We start from the raw sequence: 21403 nt of genomic DNA, 5'->3' as shown, positions 1-21403 counted from the left end.
GTGATATGATTGGGCTAGAAAGATGTTGGGCTTTTGACCAACTAGACCAAAAAGCTGCGCGCATACTAGATGATCTAGTATGGATGTAAATAGCTGGCAAAGGTGATATGTGATGTGAGGTGATATTCCCAACAAAAGATATAGTAACAATACTACAGGATGTTACTACGATTATGCGATATACAAAACATGAGAGACTGGATATATAAGGACGCTCATTTACCATCATGTATTTAGTTTTTCATTGCTCTTTAACCTAAGTCACTAACATAAGTCACTTGAATACTACAGCGAGAGTCAGCAAGGCATTCTAACTCGTACGGGCACCAAGCTGTACGGGGATCTCTCCTACCTTTGTGTTTACTTTTGCAATATATCTTCTCTTGTAATACGTCATTCTCCCCTTACCATTGTTTACTCGTGTTGAGTGGAACGCGTGTGTGGTTCAACCTTTTTTCAACGTATCTCGACACACTTCTGTACAACGACAACTCAGGTGGATCCAGGTCCGCGACACCAGGCTGGTTGTACGCTTGCTCGTATGCTTTTTTGAAGAGTGTATTGCCGCGACTTCGGGTCCCAAAGGCAGATGCGCCAGTTAGGTGTCGTGTATGAGCACCAGCGGATTGAAAACAGGTTATTGAATGACGAACAGGGTCGGATCATGATCATAGATTTCCACCGGTCTCAAATCGACGGCCGCCCGACAGGAGACCGGGTTAGATCTATTGAAGAGACAACTCAATATACAGGCGGACCGGTCCAAATGACCTCGCATTCTCTATACATGAGCATATTAGTTTGAATAGGTATAGTCTATTCATGATAACGGTAGTTGAAATGCTTCACTAGACAGGATTATGATTTGTCTGAACTCGAATTGGATTGTAAAATGAGTCCTAAATACCCCATGGTGACTCTCTCCAAAGTTTCTCCTCCACTTCTAGCTCGTCTGTATAGTCCTGATCAAATGTGTCGCGCACAATCTTCTCCATGGCCTCATCATTGATGATTCCATACATTGCTTTCGTGAACTCCCAATACTCAGGATAATACCCTGCACATTCCCAATCTACCAATGCAACCAGTCTGCCTTGGTCAATGAAAATATTCGACCAGTTAATGTCCGCATGGGTGAAGAACGACGAATGATGACGTGAATGGATTGGGGTAACTGCTCTTCTAGTTTCGGCTGGCGTGTGCTCTGGGATAAGGTGTTTATGGAAACCTGATGCTTGAATGAACGGTCCAAATTTACCGACACGGTGATCGAAAAGGGCGCTACCTAACGTATTCGCGAAACGATAGGGTGTTTGGTTTGGAATGCGCCGAAGTTCACAGATGATTGTTTTTAAATCCTTGGAGAGCTGCTCGCGCTCTTGATAAGATAGTCTGTGAAAAACGCTCCGTAGCGGTTGCCCCCGTACTGAGGTCATAATCAAAATTATGTTTCCATTTTCCTCGTAATCATCGATCCAAAGCGGGGCTGGAACAGATGTATATTCCTCAACAAGTTGTAAAGCCACCGCCTCATTCTGTCCGGAGCGTGCACAGGATTTCAAGTATAACCCGAAAGGGAGCCGGCGGACCAAGGCATGGTCCGACGGGTAGAAATACTTTCCTACTTTTGACATGATATGGTAGGAGTACACCCTTATAATTTTAGGCACAAAATGTCAAAATCTCCGCATTATTTGTTGGGCAGGTTTACTCTAAATAGCTGTATCAGAATACTGTTTAGTTCTTGCTTGATTCATCATACTGAGAACAGAGGCAACCTACCTAATGGAGCTGGTGGCCAGCTGTGGCAATGCAATCTTCGATAAAGAAAAGATGTAATGAAGAAGCAATCATATGGTGTACATGAAATAAGAAAGGACTGGGAAGGCAATGAGTGGCTGGATTGTCCGTATGGACTGTGAATGTATGAGAATACGCAGAGAATGGGGTCCCGTCGCTGAAATAAAGGCCCATAGGTTCCTCTGGACACTGCCGGGCAATGGTATACTGTAGATATGGGAGTACGTAAGTAAGAAAGTAATATATCTTCCATGGGAGGAAAACCAACTTGAACTGTCATTGCATTTTCCTGATCATCCTCAGCCATGTTCCACGTTCATCGGCCAGTAGATGGAATAATTTGAACATGGCCATTCCTAAAAGCAGAATGGATGCTTGGTGATAAAAGCCAGAGATTCCTTAACATACGCGCTCCATTTCTATCGCACAGAATTTCCTGCAGTTGCCATGTTTTGGCGGGCGTTAGGAAAGTATTTAAAAGAGAAAAGAGTGGCCTCTTGGCATAGAGGTCAGCAAGAAAATACTTTGGGTTTTTTAATATTAAAAGAAGACTGCCTACCCGAGGGTCCATCTGCTCATCATCAAAGAATTTTGGTGGTATGATCCATGCAGGTTCAATAAGAGCGACATTTATCACGTCTAATTTATCCTTAACTGGTGCTAAACAGCAGTGTATGCCATCTCGACTCTTGACAAGGTCTGCTATTTTTGGCGATATATCTGCTGTCTTGGAAACTAACCAAAGGCGATGATAAGCTTTTGATATGCCGATAAAGGCTATGCTTACTCACACTTCAGAACTAGTTGTTTCCAATCCTGTTTTAATTCTCGAAGGACCTCTTCTACATTGCGATCTCCGCTGTTTTCGATTCTCAGGGAAATGCATCGTGCTGCATAGTCAGGATCGACCGCTTCACTAAGAAATCCCTTAAGCAACAAGTGTTCTGTAGGAGTAAGTTTTGCAGATGTAATAAGGTCAAGAGTTGAGCCAAGAATTCCGATATTTGTTGCCATAGACCCATCACAAAAAATCGAAATGCAAAATTCCTTGGAGAAGAATAAAATGGTCAGAGCCTTGAGGGTTTTTTTAAATGAATATCGTTACAATTACGCCTGTACGTCAGCCTATGAAATTCCCCAAATCAGCCTTCCCAGGCGCGGATTAGTCGTTACGCTAAACCTAATTAGTATGGGAACATTCTAATATGTTTGACTATTATTGATGTTTTTACGAAAGGCTGTCATAAAGGCCGGTGGCTTTACCGCCTCGTTTGACACTATCCCCGTGGATATGCAATCAGTTTGTTAAGATTCTTGAGGAAGATCTGGTTGCCGAGGATTATGAGCAGTAGTGGAGATATCAATTGTACGCTCCCCTTTGGGGATTGATGGATTCTCGATGGAGCGTTCTCAACGTTCGTTATTCTCCTTCTCGTTCTCTAGGAAACTATCTAAGGAGTGAGGTGTTCTATCCCGTACGGATAAATATCGGCCCGAAGGCTATAATCTTTACACAGTTAATCTCGTGGCTTAGACACTGGCTGATGCTGAATGGGGTTCTCCAATCAACCAGATAGACGTCGAGTACCTTGAATCTCCCGGAGACTTGAGAACTGTTTCCTAGAACATGTTGCAGAGGCGTTTCATGTACCAATTTTGAACGACCTGATAACGAATCCAGGGGCAATCACAAATTTAGAAATATCTTCAGCGTGCGCTGGCTTTGCTCACCCTGAGACTCTGATGGGGGTTATTGTTGGTTTATATGTGCAATCGAGATTCCTGGCACCGACGCGAACCAAGGAGAGGTCACGGGAAGGTACACGTGACCTCGTCAAGCAAGGACTATATAGACCGTGTCGGGGCCTCATTAAGAGAAGAGACAGACAATCAGAATAATATGACTTCACCAATTGGTTACTAAGCTACTTGTGTGCACATGTGCAGAAGCGCACCCACAGTTATCAACATATAAATAGGGCAAGTATCCAGGCAAATCCCAGGCTCTGTGAGTTCAAGAATTCACTTCAATCAGAACATATTACCAATCTACATTATACTATTTCTTCTTACATCTATTATTACTTTGCAATCTGAGATTAATGGCCTTTATCTCCTGTTATCGGAACGTGGAGATGCCTATACTTTCTACTGGGGCTTTTACCTTGGTAAATCCCTAAACGACGGCGAAAATTTTTCCATCTCATCAATCTCGAAAATTCAACTGCTTGGAGATACGAACATAAACTAAGCAAAAATGTCGGTTCGTCCAACAGACTGCTTCTTGCGCTGAAAGTAGCAGTCATGGATCCAACATTACATGATACTTTGCGATCCTGCCTCTCGCAGATTACCATCCAAGACTCGATCCGTTTTCGCGAAAGGATCACCTGCCGTGTCTGGATAAAAGAGGCGCTATTTGCATTGGATGAAGAACGATATATAAAACTCACCGGGACTGTCAATCAAATTGAGCAAGAAGCTAAAAATACAGCAATGGTGAACAAAAACGAACGCAGGAAGACAGTTGAGAAAAGCGTACTAAGCCAATCATGAACAATTCGTACTGATTACTATTTGAATTGATGCTGCCTCTCCTTTTGGGACATTCTTTATTATTTTGAGGTGGCTGCGCGATTTTAGGATACATGGACTGAGCTGTTATTTTCCTGGAATTTGCCTGTGTTTTGTCGATATGTACCTGTCACCAATGCGTCTCGTGGATCAGGAATGGATATATGCATTCCATACCATTGTCAGGGTGCAGATGAGTAGATGAGCAGCCATGCCCACAGGTTTCCATTCTAGCTGCCTCCGTTAAGCTATAGACGTGCGTTCCTGCGTTCTCTGCGTACCTTACTGCCTGATTAGGACGAGCCATACCTCGACTTGTACAAAGGCTGTGCTAAGGATGGGTTAATACTAGCACTTTCTGTTCATCACCATTAGTCTCGGTTCTCAATGGCTAGGTTTCTCCCTTTCGTTGATTGTCACATGCAATCCTACCTTGCACAGCTGCTAGCAAACAAGTCGTATTACAGCGGCATAATTCATCCAATTGAGCTTCTCTAAATACTCCATTCTATCAACACACAGCTTACACTTTTGATCATTTAAACGCTTTGGTCAGAAGTGCCTGAGAAGACTGATGCTGAACATACATTTTGCTACACTGAAAGCAAATTAGTGGTTTCATAGCGGTCCTGATGTGCTCTTGATATTGGCCGTCCTTCTTCTTTCCAATATTTTGCTTAATATATTCCAATTCTTCGATCTCTCTAGTTACACTTTTCAAAGGTCTGCCGGTTTTCCTCATATTCCACTTTCGTTTCGGCCGCCCTCATAGCGGTCCGCTTTCCTCGAAATCACTATACGAGGTAATAGCTGATACTGCTATGTTACGTCGTTGCCAGCCTGCCACTCCCCTTCCGGATCCCACATACTGAGAACGGCCATAAGTGCTCCACGAGCATGATCTGCTCCGGTGGTGTATCATCCTCCAGTGGTGATTCTAGTGATTCCTCAATCGAACCGTGTTCTGCCTGGATAGTTCCAGCGAGCCGTCCATTAGTATCATGGACTGCTTGGTCGTCACTAAAAGCCCGCCCAACTACCTTTCTCCTACTGTATTGTAACAGCTGCCGGGTATTCTCAAACGTTTCGTTCTGCTTCCACGACGTCGACCGAGTGTAGGGACCGGGCTTTGCTCATGCTAGGGATCTCGCTTAGTAATAGCTGCCTGCAACGCTGGATCTGATGACTTTACACAAAAGCTTTCTGCGTTTCATCGAGGTAACGCGGTCATCGGGCATCTACATAACGTCTAGCGCTTATCAAAGCTCGATCCATCATCTCGTCCGGCTCCAGTCCAAGCACCGTTTGTTACATTTGAGCTGCCTTGGACGATAATTTTAAGAGAGATGGCTCACTGGCAGTAGTCGCATGATTGAGAACCAAATTGCGTTTGGAGGCTATCAGGCATATGCTGATCGTGAAGAATCTATGGCTTTCCATCGGATGCACTAGGCCCACTTTACAGAACAGAAAGTAATCATTCATTTCTGCCTTAGTGACAACGTACGGCAGTCTATACGTACATAGTAGAACTGCAACACTATTCCCTCGTCAACCCCTCTCTCTCCACAAATCCAAAAATGCCTAGCGACTACGCCCTGAAACGCACCCACGGCCAGGGGACGGTGATAATCCATGCCGCTGACCTGTATTTCCTGGTAATCACATGAAATTCCCTCAAATATGAAATTGAGCCATGATACACTAATAGGTTTGTCTGCTAGGATCAATGGAAAAACGACCGTGCCATCTCGGACGATGCACAGCGCTCGGCGATCTTTAGCAAGTGGCTAGAGCTTGGGTCGCGTGGCCGCATGGTTAGTCCATCTCACGTACCCTATGTGCAGGAGCAATAGCCAATCATTATTTGAAGCCGTATGTGGAGCGACTAAAGGAGATGTGTCTCAACAAATATGATATTACAGAGGACGAGAAGAATCTCCTCGCTCGGATCCGCAGTGCCTCAGACCGCCAGGGAGTCAGCTATACACGTCTCGTACGCACTTTCTACGGCGAAGGCTCGGAAGGAAACCTGGCCAAGCTGATCTTCGAGGCTGAATACGACGGAACAGTCTTCGACGATGCCGCGCTTTACGACGCGGGATCAAACGACGGCTTACAGTCGCTGCATAATATCCTGACTCATATCCCGCAAATCGTCGAGCAGACACCAGAGTTTGCCGCTTGGTACAACGAGAGGAAGCGGAAAGCGCGAGACGAGGCTATTGAGGTCGGCGTGGACAAGCTTGACTATGCTTTGTCGATCTTTCACCTGGCGGCCAAATGGAGCCATGTGCTCATCTACGACAAGGAGGCAAACGACGGCCCGGGGAACGTGCTGCTCGTGTATATCGACGACCGTGGCTGTGTTCTACGTTACTCCTGGTTGGACGGAGCTGAGGACTTGCAGGACGCTGATGGGATGCTATGCTCGGGCCAGGATTTCATGCATGCTTGGTGGGAGGGCGGCCGCTACGGCGAGGACTGGGAGCCCCACCAACTTTCTAAGCGATGGGACGAGGTTGATCATGAAAACACCTGAGTTGGAAGCCTGATGGAGGGTAATCTCGGAGAAAAAAGTCAATGTCGTTGGACATAAGCAATTAAGCGTCCGATCTGACCGTAAGCCAATGTAAAGAATATGATCATAAGGTCATGTGATGACTAGTGATTGTCGGAACTAAATTACCACTTCAACAGAAAGAGGATGCCCACTAATCTTGTTCTCTGGATTGCCTCCTTCGTTACTGGGCGATCAGTTCAGATCCGACTCGATGGAGAGATTGGACCCTCAACAGACATTGCCTGCGGTCTTCCATAAGGATCCCCAGTCTCTGGCATTCTTTTCATGCTCTACATAGCACCTCTATTCCGTCTAGGAAACCCAAGGAACAGATTTGGTTACGCGGACGACGCAGCTAACCTGGCGATCTCGACATCTCTTACTACTAACTGCGAAGCCTTATCAGACTCCCTCCAAGAAGCTCTTAACTGGGGCGCTGCAGAGGGCATTACTTTCGCACCAGATAAATATGAGCTTCTTCACTTCTCCCGACATAAAGCAGACCAGGACCCAACCTGCACACCTTCAGTGAAAGCTGGATCTATCACAATATCAGAAAACACTAAACGGCTATATCTACGTTGTCTAGGAATCCTCTTTGACAAAAAGCTAACGTTTAAATGGCACGTTGGAGAAACAGCATCTAAAGCCCTCACTGTGGCTAATGCCCTCCGCTCTCTAGAGAATACTGTCCGAGGAGTCAAACCTCATTTACTATAGCAGGCTGTATCAGCCTGTGTACTCCATAAAGCATACTATGGCGCTGAAACCTGGTGGCCAGGACGTACTCGCCCTAGGCCTTCCCAGACTTCAAACCGAGTTGGAGAACATCTTGAGAAACTAACTAAAGTAATACTAACAGGCGCAAGAGCAGTCCTTCCAGTCTTCCGCATAACCCCAATTCCTGTCCTTTATCGAGAGTCTGGATTCTCTCCACCAGATATTGAACTAGATCGAATAGCCCTTCTTGCAACTATCCGCTTACGGCGTCTTGACCCTTATCACCCACTTCGAAGACGCGCAGAACAGATCACTAGTAATGGCCGACAAACCAGCCGTTTTGCCCGCCGTATACTGGCCCTCCCTAACTCTGAACAGATAATCCCTCTCCAATACGCCCCCTAGCACCCTCGCGAGTCTCGCGAGAATGCCCAAACTCGAATAGGAGCTCCCATGGGACGCACTAAGGAACAGGTAGCGGCTGATTTCGCAGACTTCCAACGCACCATCCCTAGCTCGGATATTGTAATCTTTTCAGATGGATCTAGGCTAGTAGACGGATGTGCAGGGGGTGGCTATATTGGACTTCAAGCATACCATCAGTTCCTCCGCTCCTCACTCTCATATGGACACGGGAAAGAGGTCTTCAACACAGAAGCAGAAGCAGCTCTAGCTGGTGCTCAAGCAGCAATAGCGTACCCAACAGCTCAATTTGCTACCAACCTATAGATCTGCCTTGACAACCTAGAAGTTGCCACACGCCTTCTATCTCCCTCTACAGGATCTTCCTAAGAAATCTTTGAATCCTTCTGCACCCTTGCAGCCGCCTAGCCACTCCGCAAAAGGCTTCCTCACACCAAAGGCGGATCCATTTAAATCCGATGGGTCCCTGGACACGCCAAAATCCCTGAGAACAAAGCGGCTGATCTCGCCACCAAAGAGGGAGCTGCCTCTATCCCTCCTGCTCCACACAAGTCCTTATACGCCTCGCTAAAGAGATATGCCAAGACTTAATCCCTATCCGCTGCTCAGTCACAATGGCAGAAGGTGGCACCACAGAGTTATTAAGATCTAAAAATAACTACTTCCCCTAAACGCCCTGGGAAGCTTCAACTCAACTGACTTGACCTCAGCTGTATTATTGCGGCCTGTACTGGTCATGGAGACTTTGCAGACTACCATGAACATTTTAACCATGATGATGCTTACCTTCTCTGCCAATGCAGAGCATAAAAAGCACCTCTACACTTCTTCTTCTACAATATAGCTAAGAGATAAGCCCCTCGGCCTCCTAGGCCCCCTTCTGAGGTCATCTCTTTTCTCTTAGGCACTGCTAAAGGAGCACAAAAGCTAGCCATATGGCTAGCAGAGACCCACTTCTTTGAGGATATCTGTCCTCGCCAACCTCTCCTTAGCACCTAGCTAAGACAGCCCTACTCTTCCTTTACATTTCTCTTCTCCTTCTTTCTTTCTCTTTCCCTTCTTTATTTCTCTTCTCTTCTTTCTTTCTGTAAAGATTATATAGCCTTCGGACCGATATTTATCCGTACGGGATAGAACACCTCACTCCTTAGATAGTTTCCTAGATAATAGGAAAAAGAATACGAACGTTGAGAACGCTCCATCGAGAATCCATCAATCCCCAAAGGGGAGCGTACAACTGATATCTCCACTACTGCTCATAATCCTCGGCAACCAGATCTTCCTCAAGAATCTTAACACTTTCCCTCTCTGCATAACTTATTGTTTAGTTATAATAGTGGTGGAGTAATAGGTCATGGAGTGTAGGCGGACCATTGCAGCTAGCAAATACCCAAAACCCACTCAAAGTGGACCTCCCTGTAAGACCACGGCAGCTATGGAAATGCGCCAAAGAGTCTCTTATTTGTACATAAATCTGATAGGACCTGAAACCTGAGGCTTACCCCTCGGCGGCCTATGTCCCAGTAGGGATCGGTGGGAAGCGTGCGAGTCACGAACCACGGCCGTTAAATATACACACACACACACACACACACACACACAACAAAAAGAGGATGGCGAATAACCTCACTGCTGGCCGTCACAACATTCAAAACTTTCCTGCTTCCAGCCCAAGATTATCTATATCAAATAGTTAGAGGTCCGATTTCCTCACCCTCTCCACTACCCAGCTTCTAGGAGTGCGGCCTTTGTCGCGTCACGACGCGTCCGGCAACACCATGGCGCGTAAAGGCCCTGGTACAGATGGCCCTCTACAGACAGCCCTACTGGAATCCACGTCTACAGCCACGACAAGAACTTCCAAAGGACAGAAGATCTTTAGCCCTATAGCTGCTTTCCTCGATAAACACTGCAGCCAAACCACTAGCCTTGCCCCTCACCTACTGAGAGCCCTCACCGCTCTAAGCGATGACCTCGCCGCAGTAGCCCAACAACATTTCAACGCCTATATCAGTGGTATCTTGATGACCTCTATTCTACCTGCCCTGTCCTCTTCCCCTTCCTCTTCCCCCACTCCAAATTCCTTACCCCTTTCACCCCCTCTCTCACGTCCCTCCTCAGGTCTTAAACAGTTAACTTATACAACTATCACCCAATATGCCCCGGTCAAATTAACTCCCACTACTTACTCTAAAGCCCCTGTTAAAAAGCCTATACCTCTAATGAAATAACCCCTCCCTGACAACCGGCTCTTCGTATATCTCCTAGCTGATCATGCAGCTAGAAAAATGGAAGCCTACACCATCTACTCTAGCCTATGGTCTCAACTAAACTCAAATAGTGCAGCACTAAAAGAAGTTCAAGCCACAAAGACTGGCTTTGCACTATGTCCCTTATCTCCAGAAGCCCTTCTAGCCCTTGAGGCCCAAAAAGAGATTATCTCTGCATTCTTTGTTAACTACTAGATAGAACGCAGCTCCTGATGGGTCTTGTACTGAGTCATCAATGTGCCAAGAAAAATTGGCCAAATCTTGGATGGTCAATACTCTCTAATCCCTGTCAATCCTATACTACTATCCTTAGAAATTAGTGAAACTATAGAGCTCAAGCCTATATCTATTAGCGAGACCACTACGAGTGCTGCTAACCCTGATACTCTCTTCTCAAGCTGGTTTGTTAACTTCCCAGAAGGCATGAAATTACCACTGTCTATCCAGCTACATCTTTTTGGCACTATTACTAATACTTGCCACCTCTTTAAGAAAATAATAGTTATTTAATATACACAATGCTGGAAATAGTATAATGCACGATCCTATACCGGCCCCTCTCAATGCTGGCTATGCGGCTCCTCAGAGCATACTAAAGAGAGCCATGTTAATCACTGTACAGCCCTGGAGCCTCATCAATGCCCTCCTAGATGCATATACTGCTATAGACTACATCCAGCTGATTCCCTAGAATGCTTTTTGCGCCCTAAAGGTAATACTAAACACACTAAAGCTTAACAAGCAGAGATCTGAAAGTCCTATGCCTTAAACCTTGCAAAAGCTCGAACTGAAGGAGGATGCAGCTCTTAGCTCTCCACAGGCACACAGGAAACACCTATGGCATTAGACAAGATGCCATCTCAGCCTCCAATCTAGGAGATTATCTCTCCCTTCTGTCTAGTAATCTCTCCACCTCGCACCCCAATTATAGATCCTCCAATCACAGCTCGTGCAGTCCACTTTACAACCCTTTAACTATAAAACTGGTTTGCCCCTCTTCTTGAACAGGAGCTATGATATATTACTACCTAACTCAAAAGGTGCCCCTTAAAATCCTACAGCTAAATGTAGGACATGTGCCAGATGTACATGAAATAGCCCTCACATTAACATACACTAGTGACATTGATATTATCTTAATCTAAGAACTATATATATTTAAAGACCTTAGCTAACAGATTATAAAAAAATATCCATTATATGAATGCTTCTCCCCAACTGATAGTTAGGTAATAAGTGGCCAACCACGAGTCCTCACTTATGTCTGAAAGAAGAAAGGCATTCGGACCTCCCAGTTTTGCCTCTTCACAACTGACACTAAAGAGGCCTCAGATCTCCTTTTCCTTTAGATTTTCTCGCCCACAGGAAAGTCTGCTCTGATAGTTAACATCTATAATGCCCCAGCAGGCTCTATTAAAGCAGGTGAAGCCGTAAAAGCTCTCACAACTCTGCCAGAGGCGTATCTCCCTCAAGCAACAATACTTGCAGGTGATCTCAACCTACTACATAATAGATGGTAGCCCTCACTATATCGCAGCCCCACATCTTTCGCAGAGCCATTTATTAACTGGCTGGACCTCTAGGGTCTAGTACTCATCTCTGATATAGACTGTCCCACATATGATAGGGGTAACATGTTAGACCTCAGCTTTGCCTCAAGCCCTCTAGCACTTATGGGAGCTAAAGCTAGCATAGTGAGTTACTTAGATGCAACCTTAGACTATCGATCACTAATTACCACTGTTCTGTAGGACTAGAGATATATAGAAATAGCCTAGAAGCTGAGATTTGATACACTAGACCACACCTGCTTCCTCTCACTTCTTGCCTCTAATCTCGCTGAGATCAAGAGCTTAGCCACAACAGAAGAAGACCTTGATGCCCTCGCTGGAAAACTAACATCTGCAATCCAAGGAGCATATTGAGGCTCTGTTAAGAGAATTCTAACACAAGGTATAGGACAACCATGGTGGAATGAAGACTACAAGAAAGCTTTACATAATTACTACTTAGGCCTCTGCTCAAAGACAGACTTCTGCTGGATAACTAGATGGTCTTAACGATAATTTTGGCGAGATAAGCTCTCTATGGTAATATAAATGAAGAATGTTTTCAACATAAGTAAATAGTATAAGTCTATAGGCACATTCCAAAGCCCTCCACTGAAAGATCCGCTAGGACCTAACGGCCTCCCAGCAGTTGCTGTACACAAGAAACGAGATGTACTAGTCTACAATCTTCTCTAAAACTTGGCTGAGGCAGGAGATATACCTCTAGACTTCCCAGCAGTCCCTTTCACTAGTCTCTACTTCCTAGATATATTGATGTTATAGGTGGAGGAGTCAGTACTTCAGGCAGGAAACACAGTCCCTGGTGCAGATAAAATTCCAACATGCATACTCAAAGTGGTATGGCCTTTAATTAAGGATAAGGTACTAATGCTTTACCAAGGGTGCCTAAAGATTGGTTATCATCCTAAATGTTTTCGACATGCAATCTTAGCAATTATCCAGAAACCTAAGAAGACTGATTGGTCCTCACCTAGATCATATAGACTGATTGCTCTCCTCTCAGTTCTGGGCAAAGGACTTGAGCGCCTAGTAGCATAGAATATGGCATGGATCTCTGTATACTATAAAGTACTAGCAAGGCAACAGTTTGGGGCTCTCCTACTAAGATCTGTAATTAATCTAACTACATGACTAACGTATAATGTTGAGCAAGCACTAAATTAAGGTATGACCGCCTCACTTCTTACCTTAGATATCAAGGGTGTCTTTGATGCCGTGCTCTTTGGCAGATTAATCTATAGATTACGCGAGTAAAGCTGGCTTACTAATTTTATTCTCTGGATCGCCTCCTTTGCTACTGGGTGATCAGTTCAGATCCGACTCGACAGAGAGATTGGCCTCTTAACAGATATTGCCTGTAGTCTATCATAAGGATCCCCAGTCTTTAGTATTCTCTTCATGCTATACATAGCGTCCCTATTCCGTCTAGGAAACCCAAGGAACAGATTTGGTTACGTGGATGATGTAGCCAACCTGGCGATCTCTTTATCTCTTACCACTAACTGCAAAGCCTTATCAGACTCTCTTCAAGAGGCTCTTAATTGGGGCGCTGCGGAGGGTATTATATTTGTACTAGATAAATATGAGCTTCTTTACTTCTCCCGGTACAAAGCAGATCAGGATCCAACCTGCACACCTTCAGTGAAAGCTAGATTAATTATGGTCTTAGAAAACACTAAATGTCCATATCTATGCTGGCTAGGAATTCTCTATGATAAAAAGCTAATCTTTAAATAGCATGTTAGTGAAATAGCATCTGAAGCCCTTACTATGACTAACACCCTTTGCTTTCTAGGGAATACTATTTGAGGAGTTAAACCTTATCTACTATAGCACGCTATATTAGCCTATGTACTCTACAAAGCATACTATAGTGCTGAAACCTGGTAGCTAGGCTGTACTCGCCCTGGACCTCCCTAGATCTTAAACTGAGTTAGAGAACATCTGGAGAAACTAACAACAGTAATACTAGCAGGCGCAAGAGTGGTCCTTTCAGTTTTTTGTATAACCCCAATATCTGTTCTATACCAAGAGTCTGGATTCTCTCTACTAGAAATTGAACTAGATTAAATAGCCCTCCTAGCATCTGTCCGCCTATAGCGTCTTGATCCATACCATCCACTCTGAAGACATGCAGAACAGATAGCTAGAGACAGCTGACAAACCAGTCGATTTGCCCGTCAAGTGCTGGCCCTCTATAACATGCTTCCTGGTACTCTCGTGAGTCACGTGAGAGTGCTCAAGCTCGAATAGAAGCTCCTATAGGACGCACTAAGGAACAGGCGGCGGCTGATTTAGTTTTTCAATATACTATTCCTAGCTCTGATATTATAATCTTTTCAGATGAGTCTAGACTTGAAAATTGTTAAGAAATAGTGGTCATGTGACTAGTGTCAGAGTTTTCTCTGGAACTCCATTCTGTAGATAACTTCTTCTACTGAGCAAGTCAGCTAGTATCACCGAATACCTACTTGTTTCCTTCGCGCCTATCGATCCTAAAATCTTTACAAAAATGGATATGCTAGTGGTGGCTATGTAGGATTTTAAGCATATCACCAGTTTCTCTGTTCCTTGCTCTCTTATGGACCGGGAAAAGAAGTCTTTAATGCAGAAGTAGAAGCTGCTCTAGCTAATGCTCAAGCAGCAATAGCATACCCAACAGCTTAATTTGCTACCAACCTATGGATCTGCCTTGATAACCTGGAAGTTGCTACACGTCTTCTATCTCCCTCTACAGGATCTTCCCAAGAAGTCTTTGAATCCTTCCGCACCCTTGCAGCCGCCTGGCCACTTCGCAAAAGGCTTCCTTACATCAAAAGTGGATCCATCCAAATCCGATGGGTCCCTGGACACGCTAAAATCCCTACGGCAGCTACGGAAATGCGCCAAAGAGTCTCATATTTGTATATAAATCTGATAGACGATTTGAAGCCCAAGGTTTACCCCTCGGCGGCCTATGTCCCAATAGGGATCGATGGGAAGCGTGCGAGTCACGAACCACGGCCATTAAATAGACACACACACACCCACCAAAAAGAGGATCCTCTTAATGGGCCTTTCTGGTCATGGTTTGTATTCTGGCGCAGGTGTTCCGTATCCGCTCGTACTGTGATCTAATTTCTCCTCGTGCTTATAAGCTACAAGCCCGAACGCTACTATGCGAGTCGTCCAACGGTAGTTAATAAAGCCCGAATCAAAAAAAAAAAATTAAAAATTATGCTAGCCACTAATAACGACGGTGGAAAAAAAAGGAGGCGGGGGAAAGGTGGGGAAAGGAAACAAGAGGACTGCTGATCTCTAGGAACTGGATGGGCAGGATGAGCTCCTTATAAACTTCATCCAGCACATAGTAGGGCTTCCAAATCGGCATAGCAGATACCGTCGAACAAAGAATAGCGAGGCTGTGCTCGTACAATGTGAGGCACTATATGTAGCAAGCAAGAAAGAAGAACAATAAGAAGTTATTCCCGAGTGCCAAGATCCGAGTTAGGGTTGGAGTGAGAGCGATCCCTAATAGAAATCATTAGCGCTGATCTAGTAGAATCAAAACAGCGTTATGAAGTGTGGACTATGCTCAGTAAGCGGATCAGACTGCTCAGCTTTAGCTCACTGATCTGATCAGCGCGCTCAGGAACGTGCTCAGTTCTACTCAGTGAATAAAAGCGGCCAGGGGTGAGCACTAAATGAAAAGAGAAAGCCTAGGAGCGTCAAAAGAAATCTGGTACAAAGGTAGCTTTTTTCCTCAGCGAAGAATAAAATGCACACTCAACATTTTCCCTTCGGAAACCAGGGGCTCGACCCAAAATGATCACACCATCAACTAATTCTGCATTCTCGGTAAGCATAACCTGGAAAAGTAATAGAGATATGGTCTGACACGTACTTTTAAAGAAAGATTCTAAATCAAAGTATAGGCAAGTGGAGGACAGATATTCCGTCCTGAGCATAGCTGCATTGTATCGTATGTCTAGTATGGTATACCCTCGTTCCCTAGGATCGACACTAGAGGGAACAGACAGCTCTGATTCAGGTCTACACCACGGCCTCGAAGATATCCCTCAATATCAGTGCAATCGAAGTACTCACCCCCGAGGCCGAAGAGTTCGAATAGCCTTTGAGAGCCTTCACCAGGGTCGTCTGACGTGACGCTTGTGATAATAGGCAAGGTACCTAATACCCTCTTCGGCAACCGCATATTCGAGGGATATATTTGTCTTCCTGAGTCGTCTGTCCGAGGGTAGTGGGTTCCTACACCGCCAACACAAGAGAAAGGGAGAGTAGGGAGCTCAAGCGTATCATGAGCTCTTCCAGTAACCAGTCTATGGAAATAAGGGTACTTCTTCTTCTTGTCCCGAATGCAGGGCACGAGTCTGAAGACGCGGTAAGTTGTGGAAGGAGAGGAGGAAGGGTCGGTGAATAGACGAAAGGCGTATTCTAGACAGTATCGATGTAGCTTTCGGACGAAGGTGTGTTCTTGAAAGCTGTAGGTGATGTGGTGAATGCCGCTGAGAGGTCTTTCAAGCTCGTCGATGAGAGTCAGTGCTTTGTCCCGAGTCTCCTGAGCGATGAATGGTGGGTCAGAAGATGTCTCACTTGGAGAGTAATGGAATCCAGGACTATAAAGCTCGCCCGAATTTTCAATAAGCAAGATAGCGGATGACTCATTCGGGGGTCGATGTCTAGGAGCCGCCAATACATCACACAAATCACGATCCCTGCTAGTCACAACAGCAGCTGGAATAGTATTTCCCTTTAAACCCTCCTTCCCCGCCGACTGGGACGGTTCAGACGTATCCAGAACCGTTCGCAACTTTTCAACAAGTATATGAGGACTCGGGTGGCTAACGTCCAACCCTAACAGGTAGGCTAGTCTGTAGAAGTTGGAAAATGCACCTCTGGCTCTCTCCAGCTGTGCTTCTACCTCTGACAGCCGGGACACTGCATCTTCAAATGTTGATTTCTGTTTAAGCAGGTGCCTTTTCTGGGCTCGTCGTACTTGGTCTCTCCGCTCCTGAACTTAATGTTAACATGAGTATGAAGTGTATATGCAAGATTTTGTCCCACCTTGGACAATATTGCTACGCCGGGAGCATCAATCCGAGGCCTTCCGGAGGCACTGTGACTATGCCGGGGGCTGTTGAGTCTGCTCTTCGACGTCTTCAGCTGTAGATTGGTTGGCAAGGATTCCGTTATATCCACCATCTCGATATTGGCATGGCATGGGAAGTACCCTGATCCAGCGCTTGATCTTTAAAAAAGGGTTTGTATGTTAACGTATGGATGTGGTGTGAACTCGAGATTAGACTTGAGAAGGAGACTCGGCATAATTATAAAATATGAGATCTATTCTCCTGTCAAGTTCCATGATATTATAATCAATTGCAGCGGGCCTCGGTATCTCATTATGTGTAACGTGTTGGGTCTAGATCCGGTATGTATTACTATAGGGTTTGTCGGGCCCAACAAATCGATATTACTTTTCGAATTGAGAATTGGCCTATGCTCTCATAATCTGGTGGGCTTCAACCAACTAGACCAAAAAGCTACGCGCATACTAGGTGATCTAGTATAGTGATATTTAATAGCTAGGTGAGATGAGTACGTGGTGTGTCGTGAGATTCCTAAGATAATCTTTCCATTTGAATAAGGCTAAGGATACTGGGAATCAGAGATTTTAACCATAATGCTTGTGGTTGGCTTAGCTGAGAAAATAACCTGAAAAATAAATACCTATGCAACTGTATCGGCAAAACCGCGGTAGTTTGATATTATAATCATGATCCTGGGAACTGGAATGTAGATAACACCTCCCAGTTAGAATTAGACGGTCCAAATTTATAAGCATGTAAGTAGGTACTGAAAACATGGTACGTAACCGTGTCCTCTTCTTAGTCGTTTCAAGAAGTACTAAATTATGCTCATTTAATTGAAAGCTAGGTCCCATGCTGATATATTAATTATGACCGGCTCGTTTACGAACTGTTTCTGTTTCAGCCTCTTTCTGGTGTTGGTAACTCGACAGTCGGCTATCAGGCCCGGATTCCGTCATCATGTCTGATTAAGAGCAATACCACCAAGTCACGAAACTCATTTTGCCTCGGTACTAATGCTTGTTACGAGTATTGACTTGCTCCTAATATCCTTGATGCAGATTCAAAAGTCGACCAGCCCCATCAATACGGGTAATTTCTCAAGACATACTACTCTCATAAGCTTTCTCGCGCCTCTTTGATTGAACCATCTTGCAAGAAAAAGACAAGACACCATGTCTACACTCAGTGACCAATTAGCAGTTGAGCATATCAGCCCTGGCTGCTATCGTTCTGTTCTCCCTCCCATTCGAATGGGAGATTGGGCTTCATTCGCCTTCGGCGGAAATACACTCAGCGTTGCAGTAAACTCGGCATATCAGACAGTTGAACCGTCTCATCATCTCTACTCCATCTGTGGTCATTTTGTCCACGCCGCAGATACAGATCGCCGGCTCATCTGTGAAGTTGAAAGCCTCAAGAACACCCGGTCGTTCCAGACGCGCCATATAAGGGTGTTCCAGGAGATTAACAATGGCGTTCGGCAGCTATGTCTAATTGCTTCTGCGGACTTTCATATTCTAGAGCCCAGATCCATGGTGGTTTACTCCACGTCTCCTTGGAGTAGGAACTTACATGGTACGGAGAGCAGCAACGATGGGATATTTGGTCTAGCACCCAATGTCCAACCAACTGAGCATGGACTCTATAGCCACATTGAGCGGCTCGTTGAGATAAAGCCCATAGCGATTGCCGCAAACGCAGGAATGGAATTTGGCAACCAGGACAGCACTTCAGACCCATCCTCCCCTTCTTTAAAGATCTCGGCAGAAAACTTCAAAATCCGGGGGACCTTGAATACCGAAGCAGAACGGATCACAGCTCTCGCTTTTTACATGGACAAAGGACTGGCTTATATCCCCGCTAGTCATAGCGGATATTCACTTATAAACGCGAGTGCTTGCACGACTTTGGATTTCTCTCTTCGCTTGTTTACGCATGAGGTTGATCTTCGCGATTGGCATCTTCTGGAATCAAGGACTGCCGTTGCAGGAAATGCTAGAGCCTTCAGTGAAGGGCGCGTGTGGAATGGGAAGGGCCGATTATTGGCGAGTATGACGCAACAGACGCTTCTTCGTCCAAGGAAGGGGTTTAGTCCTCGGATTTGATAATAAAAATAGTATCAATAATAACAAGTAAAGGTATTCGCATGCAAATAGGATTATAATATAATAAAACCTGGATATATGATAGATATGTGATAAGAATTGGTGTAACAGTACTGAAACAGTACAACATGATATCTGTGACAAGCCACGCCAATTAGATGGGCACGTGAGGTCTCCTGTCAACGACTCACGCATGCATAAGAAGGAGGTTCCATGTAGATAGAATTCTTTTCCTCTCAGGCTCCAGTCTCTGTATGTTAGCAACCGTACCCTTGTTAATGAAGATTTGAAGACACCGAAAGCTTTTGCCATATTGATAATTCCTCCTGCCCGACTCTTGGACTAACCTCCTATTACAATTGGTTGTATTAGGAGATAACAAGGCTCAATTCGAAGAGCGTCTTCCTAATTAGGCATATTGTACACCTCCGCTGCCTTATTACCTAGGTGGCAGCTCAAGGCCTTCTGTGTTGATGTACCATTTAGATATACATTGTGACGAGGAGCAAGCAGCACGAATGGTATTGGTCTCTATGTACGAGAATATTAAGCATGAGGAGGAAAACAAACAGTAGGTGACGCGCTCGCTCAATATCAACACTATGAATCGTGTGGTTTTGGTCATGTAACTCCCCAATCGGGAAACTAGGGCAACGTCCATAGCCCTACATTCACCTATCAGCTACGCCGTCACATATATATATAATGTTGGGAATATCACCTCACATCACATATCACCTTTGTCAGCTATTTACATCCATACTAGATCATCTAGTATGCGCGCAGCTTTTTGGTCTAGTTGGTCAAAAGCCCAACAGGTTATGAAGCCCTCTTTCTTCCTTCGATCAATGCAAAAACATGCAAATATTTTACGGCAAAGGACCCGGTTTCGATTCTTAACGACGACAAATCTTTTAAGGTTTAATTAGATTTTCCTATGAACGAAAAAATCTTCAGCCATGCGAAGCCGAAAAAAGCCAGATAAGCCAATTATAGGCTGTGAGCTACGGAAACCATGAGCAACTAGAGCCTAAAAAATAGGCCAGTCATATTGTTCGTACGTTCGATATATATCCCGGAGAGTTGTCCAGCCAGTCATGATTGTTACTGCCTGTGGGGGGTGTGTTGGGAATATCACCTCACATCACATATCACCTTTGCCAGCTATTTACATCCATACTAGATCATCTAGTATGCGCGCAGCTTTTTGGTCTAGTTGGTCAAAAGCCCAACATATAATATCTATCTAATTTATTTTGGGTGGTGATCTAGCGACACCCCCCTAGTTCCAGCGACACCAGGGTGTCGTTCTAGCGACACCCCCACGTGACTCAGTTATACGGATTGGATAATTTTCACGTGTCATGTGATTAGAAAATCAAATTTCCTTCCAAACATTGCCATATTTGGCAATGGAATCTAGGGTTAGGGCTAGATTAAAGCGGCGCTCAATGGTCTTAAGGTACTCAGGCATGCAGTCTTATTGTCACACAAGATGCAGGTCGTCAAACATTTGCATCCTTTATCTTATGGCATAGCGACTTAATGGCCTCAAATCAGTTATTAGCGTCCCTCCTCCAGGGCTATGAAAGCTCTGGAGATGATGCAGAACCTCAAAATGATCTTCACAATCGAATTCCACTTCCCCCTCGTCTAGAAGAAGAAGTATTTGACTCACCTGATACTATTATTGAATTTATCAACAACTTTGCCCAGAACCACGGCTATGCGGTTTCCAAACGGCGCTCAAAGAGAGCTAAAAATGGCCATATCAAGACTGTGTTTGTGAAGTGCTCTCTAGGAGGGGAGTACCATGATCGTGTGGTTGAGCGTACGCGACAAGGGAGCACAATACTTACTGACTGTCCCTTCTCCATTGTCCTGCGACTTCAGCAAGATGACACTTGGCTTGTTAATATCAAAGAAAAACGCCATAATCACAATCTATCGCCAATATCCACTCATTCAGTCCATTGTCATCGTCAAATACTTGAACATGCTACCCAAATCGAAGCCCAACTAGAGAATGGAATTGACACACGCCATATCATTGCTTCACTTAGGAAGAAGCGTGGAGATAATGTTGGGATAAAGGACTGAGATATATATAATTTCAGACGCAACATGCGAAAGCGCTTCTTAAATGGTCGAGAGCCAATTCACGTCCTTCTCAGCTCATTCCCGGAGACTGGAGACTGGGTTGTCAATTACCAAACCCATGATGATATTGTCACAGCTGTGTTCTTAACCCATAAGAGCTGTTTGGATTTACTATAGCTTTACA

At 44.9% G+C, this 21403-nt stretch overlaps 7 protein-coding genes across 7 annotated transcripts, besides 5 other annotated features; 5 read left to right on the top strand and 2 right to left on the bottom strand.

The window, feature by feature from the left end:
- Positions 1–816: 816 nt before the first annotated feature.
- On the bottom strand, positions 817–1683 carry TSTA_049960 (uncharacterized protein; the record flags this gene model as incomplete). The annotated part of the gene is made up of 2 exons (XM_002485466.1): positions 908–1683; positions 817–848 (listed from the first exon to the last, which is right to left on the bottom strand). The coding sequence occupies exons 1-2, from the start codon at positions 1632–1634 to the stop codon at positions 817–819; spliced, it is 759 nt and encodes a 252-aa protein (XP_002485511.1). The 5' UTR covers positions 1635–1683.
- Positions 1684–5954: 4271 nt separating this feature from the next.
- On the top strand, positions 5955–6916 carry TSTA_049950 (uncharacterized protein; the record flags this gene model as incomplete). Its single annotated transcript, XM_002485465.1, has 3 exons — positions 5955–6032; positions 6099–6191; positions 6248–6916. The coding sequence occupies 3 exons, from the start codon at positions 5955–5957 to the stop codon at positions 6914–6916; spliced, it is 840 nt and encodes a 279-aa protein (XP_002485510.1).
- Positions 6917–7069: 153 nt separating this feature from the next.
- Positions 7070–8881: a mobile genetic element.
- On the top strand, positions 7977–8386 carry TSTA_049940 (uncharacterized protein; the record flags this gene model as incomplete). Its single annotated transcript, XM_002485464.1, has 2 exons — positions 7977–8006; positions 8063–8386. The coding sequence occupies 2 exons, from the start codon at positions 7977–7979 to the stop codon at positions 8384–8386; spliced, it is 354 nt and encodes a 117-aa protein (XP_002485509.1).
- Positions 8882–9115: 234 nt separating the features above from the next.
- Positions 9116–9167: a microsatellite.
- Positions 9168–9653: 486 nt separating this feature from the next.
- Positions 9654–9682: a microsatellite.
- Positions 9683–9858: 176 nt separating this feature from the next.
- On the top strand, positions 9859–10545 carry TSTA_049930 (uncharacterized protein; the record flags this gene model as incomplete). The annotated part of the gene is made up of 2 exons (XM_002485463.1): positions 9859–10127; positions 10422–10545. 2 exons carry the CDS (start codon positions 9859–9861, stop codon positions 10543–10545), a joined length of 393 nt encoding a protein of 130 aa, XP_002485508.1.
- A 935-nt stretch (positions 10546–11480) lies between these two features.
- Positions 11481–14036: a mobile genetic element.
- On the top strand, positions 11985–12275 carry TSTA_049920 (uncharacterized protein; the record flags this gene model as incomplete). The annotated part of the gene is made up of 2 exons (XM_002485462.1): positions 11985–12044; positions 12129–12275. The coding sequence occupies 2 exons, from the start codon at positions 11985–11987 to the stop codon at positions 12273–12275; spliced, it is 207 nt and encodes a 68-aa protein (XP_002485507.1).
- Positions 14037–15116: 1080 nt separating the features above from the next.
- Positions 15117–15139: a sequence feature (AT_rich).
- Positions 15140–15888: 749 nt separating this feature from the next.
- TSTA_049910 (uncharacterized protein) lies at positions 15889–17123 on the bottom strand (the record flags this gene model as incomplete). Its single annotated transcript, XM_002485461.1, has 2 exons — positions 15889–16932; positions 16986–17123. The coding sequence occupies 2 exons, from the start codon at positions 17121–17123 to the stop codon at positions 15889–15891; spliced, it is 1182 nt and encodes a 393-aa protein (XP_002485506.1).
- Positions 17124–18186: 1063 nt separating this feature from the next.
- Positions 18187–19119, top strand: TSTA_049900 (uncharacterized protein; the record flags this gene model as incomplete). Its single annotated transcript, XM_002485460.1, has 2 exons — positions 18187–18574; positions 18626–19119. 2 exons carry the CDS (start codon positions 18187–18189, stop codon positions 19117–19119), a joined length of 882 nt encoding a protein of 293 aa, XP_002485505.1.
- Between the last annotated feature and the right edge of the window lie 2284 nt (positions 19120–21403).

The sequence above is a fragment of the Talaromyces stipitatus genome, genomic scaffold (genome assembly GCF_000003125.1).
Source record: "Talaromyces stipitatus ATCC 10500 scf_1105507295515 genomic scaffold, whole genome shotgun sequence".
Lineage (NCBI taxonomy): Eukaryota > Fungi > Ascomycota > Eurotiomycetes > Eurotiales > Trichocomaceae > Talaromyces > Talaromyces stipitatus.
Note: the sequence above shows the minus strand (reverse complement) of the source record. Positions and strands in the feature narration are given on the sequence as shown.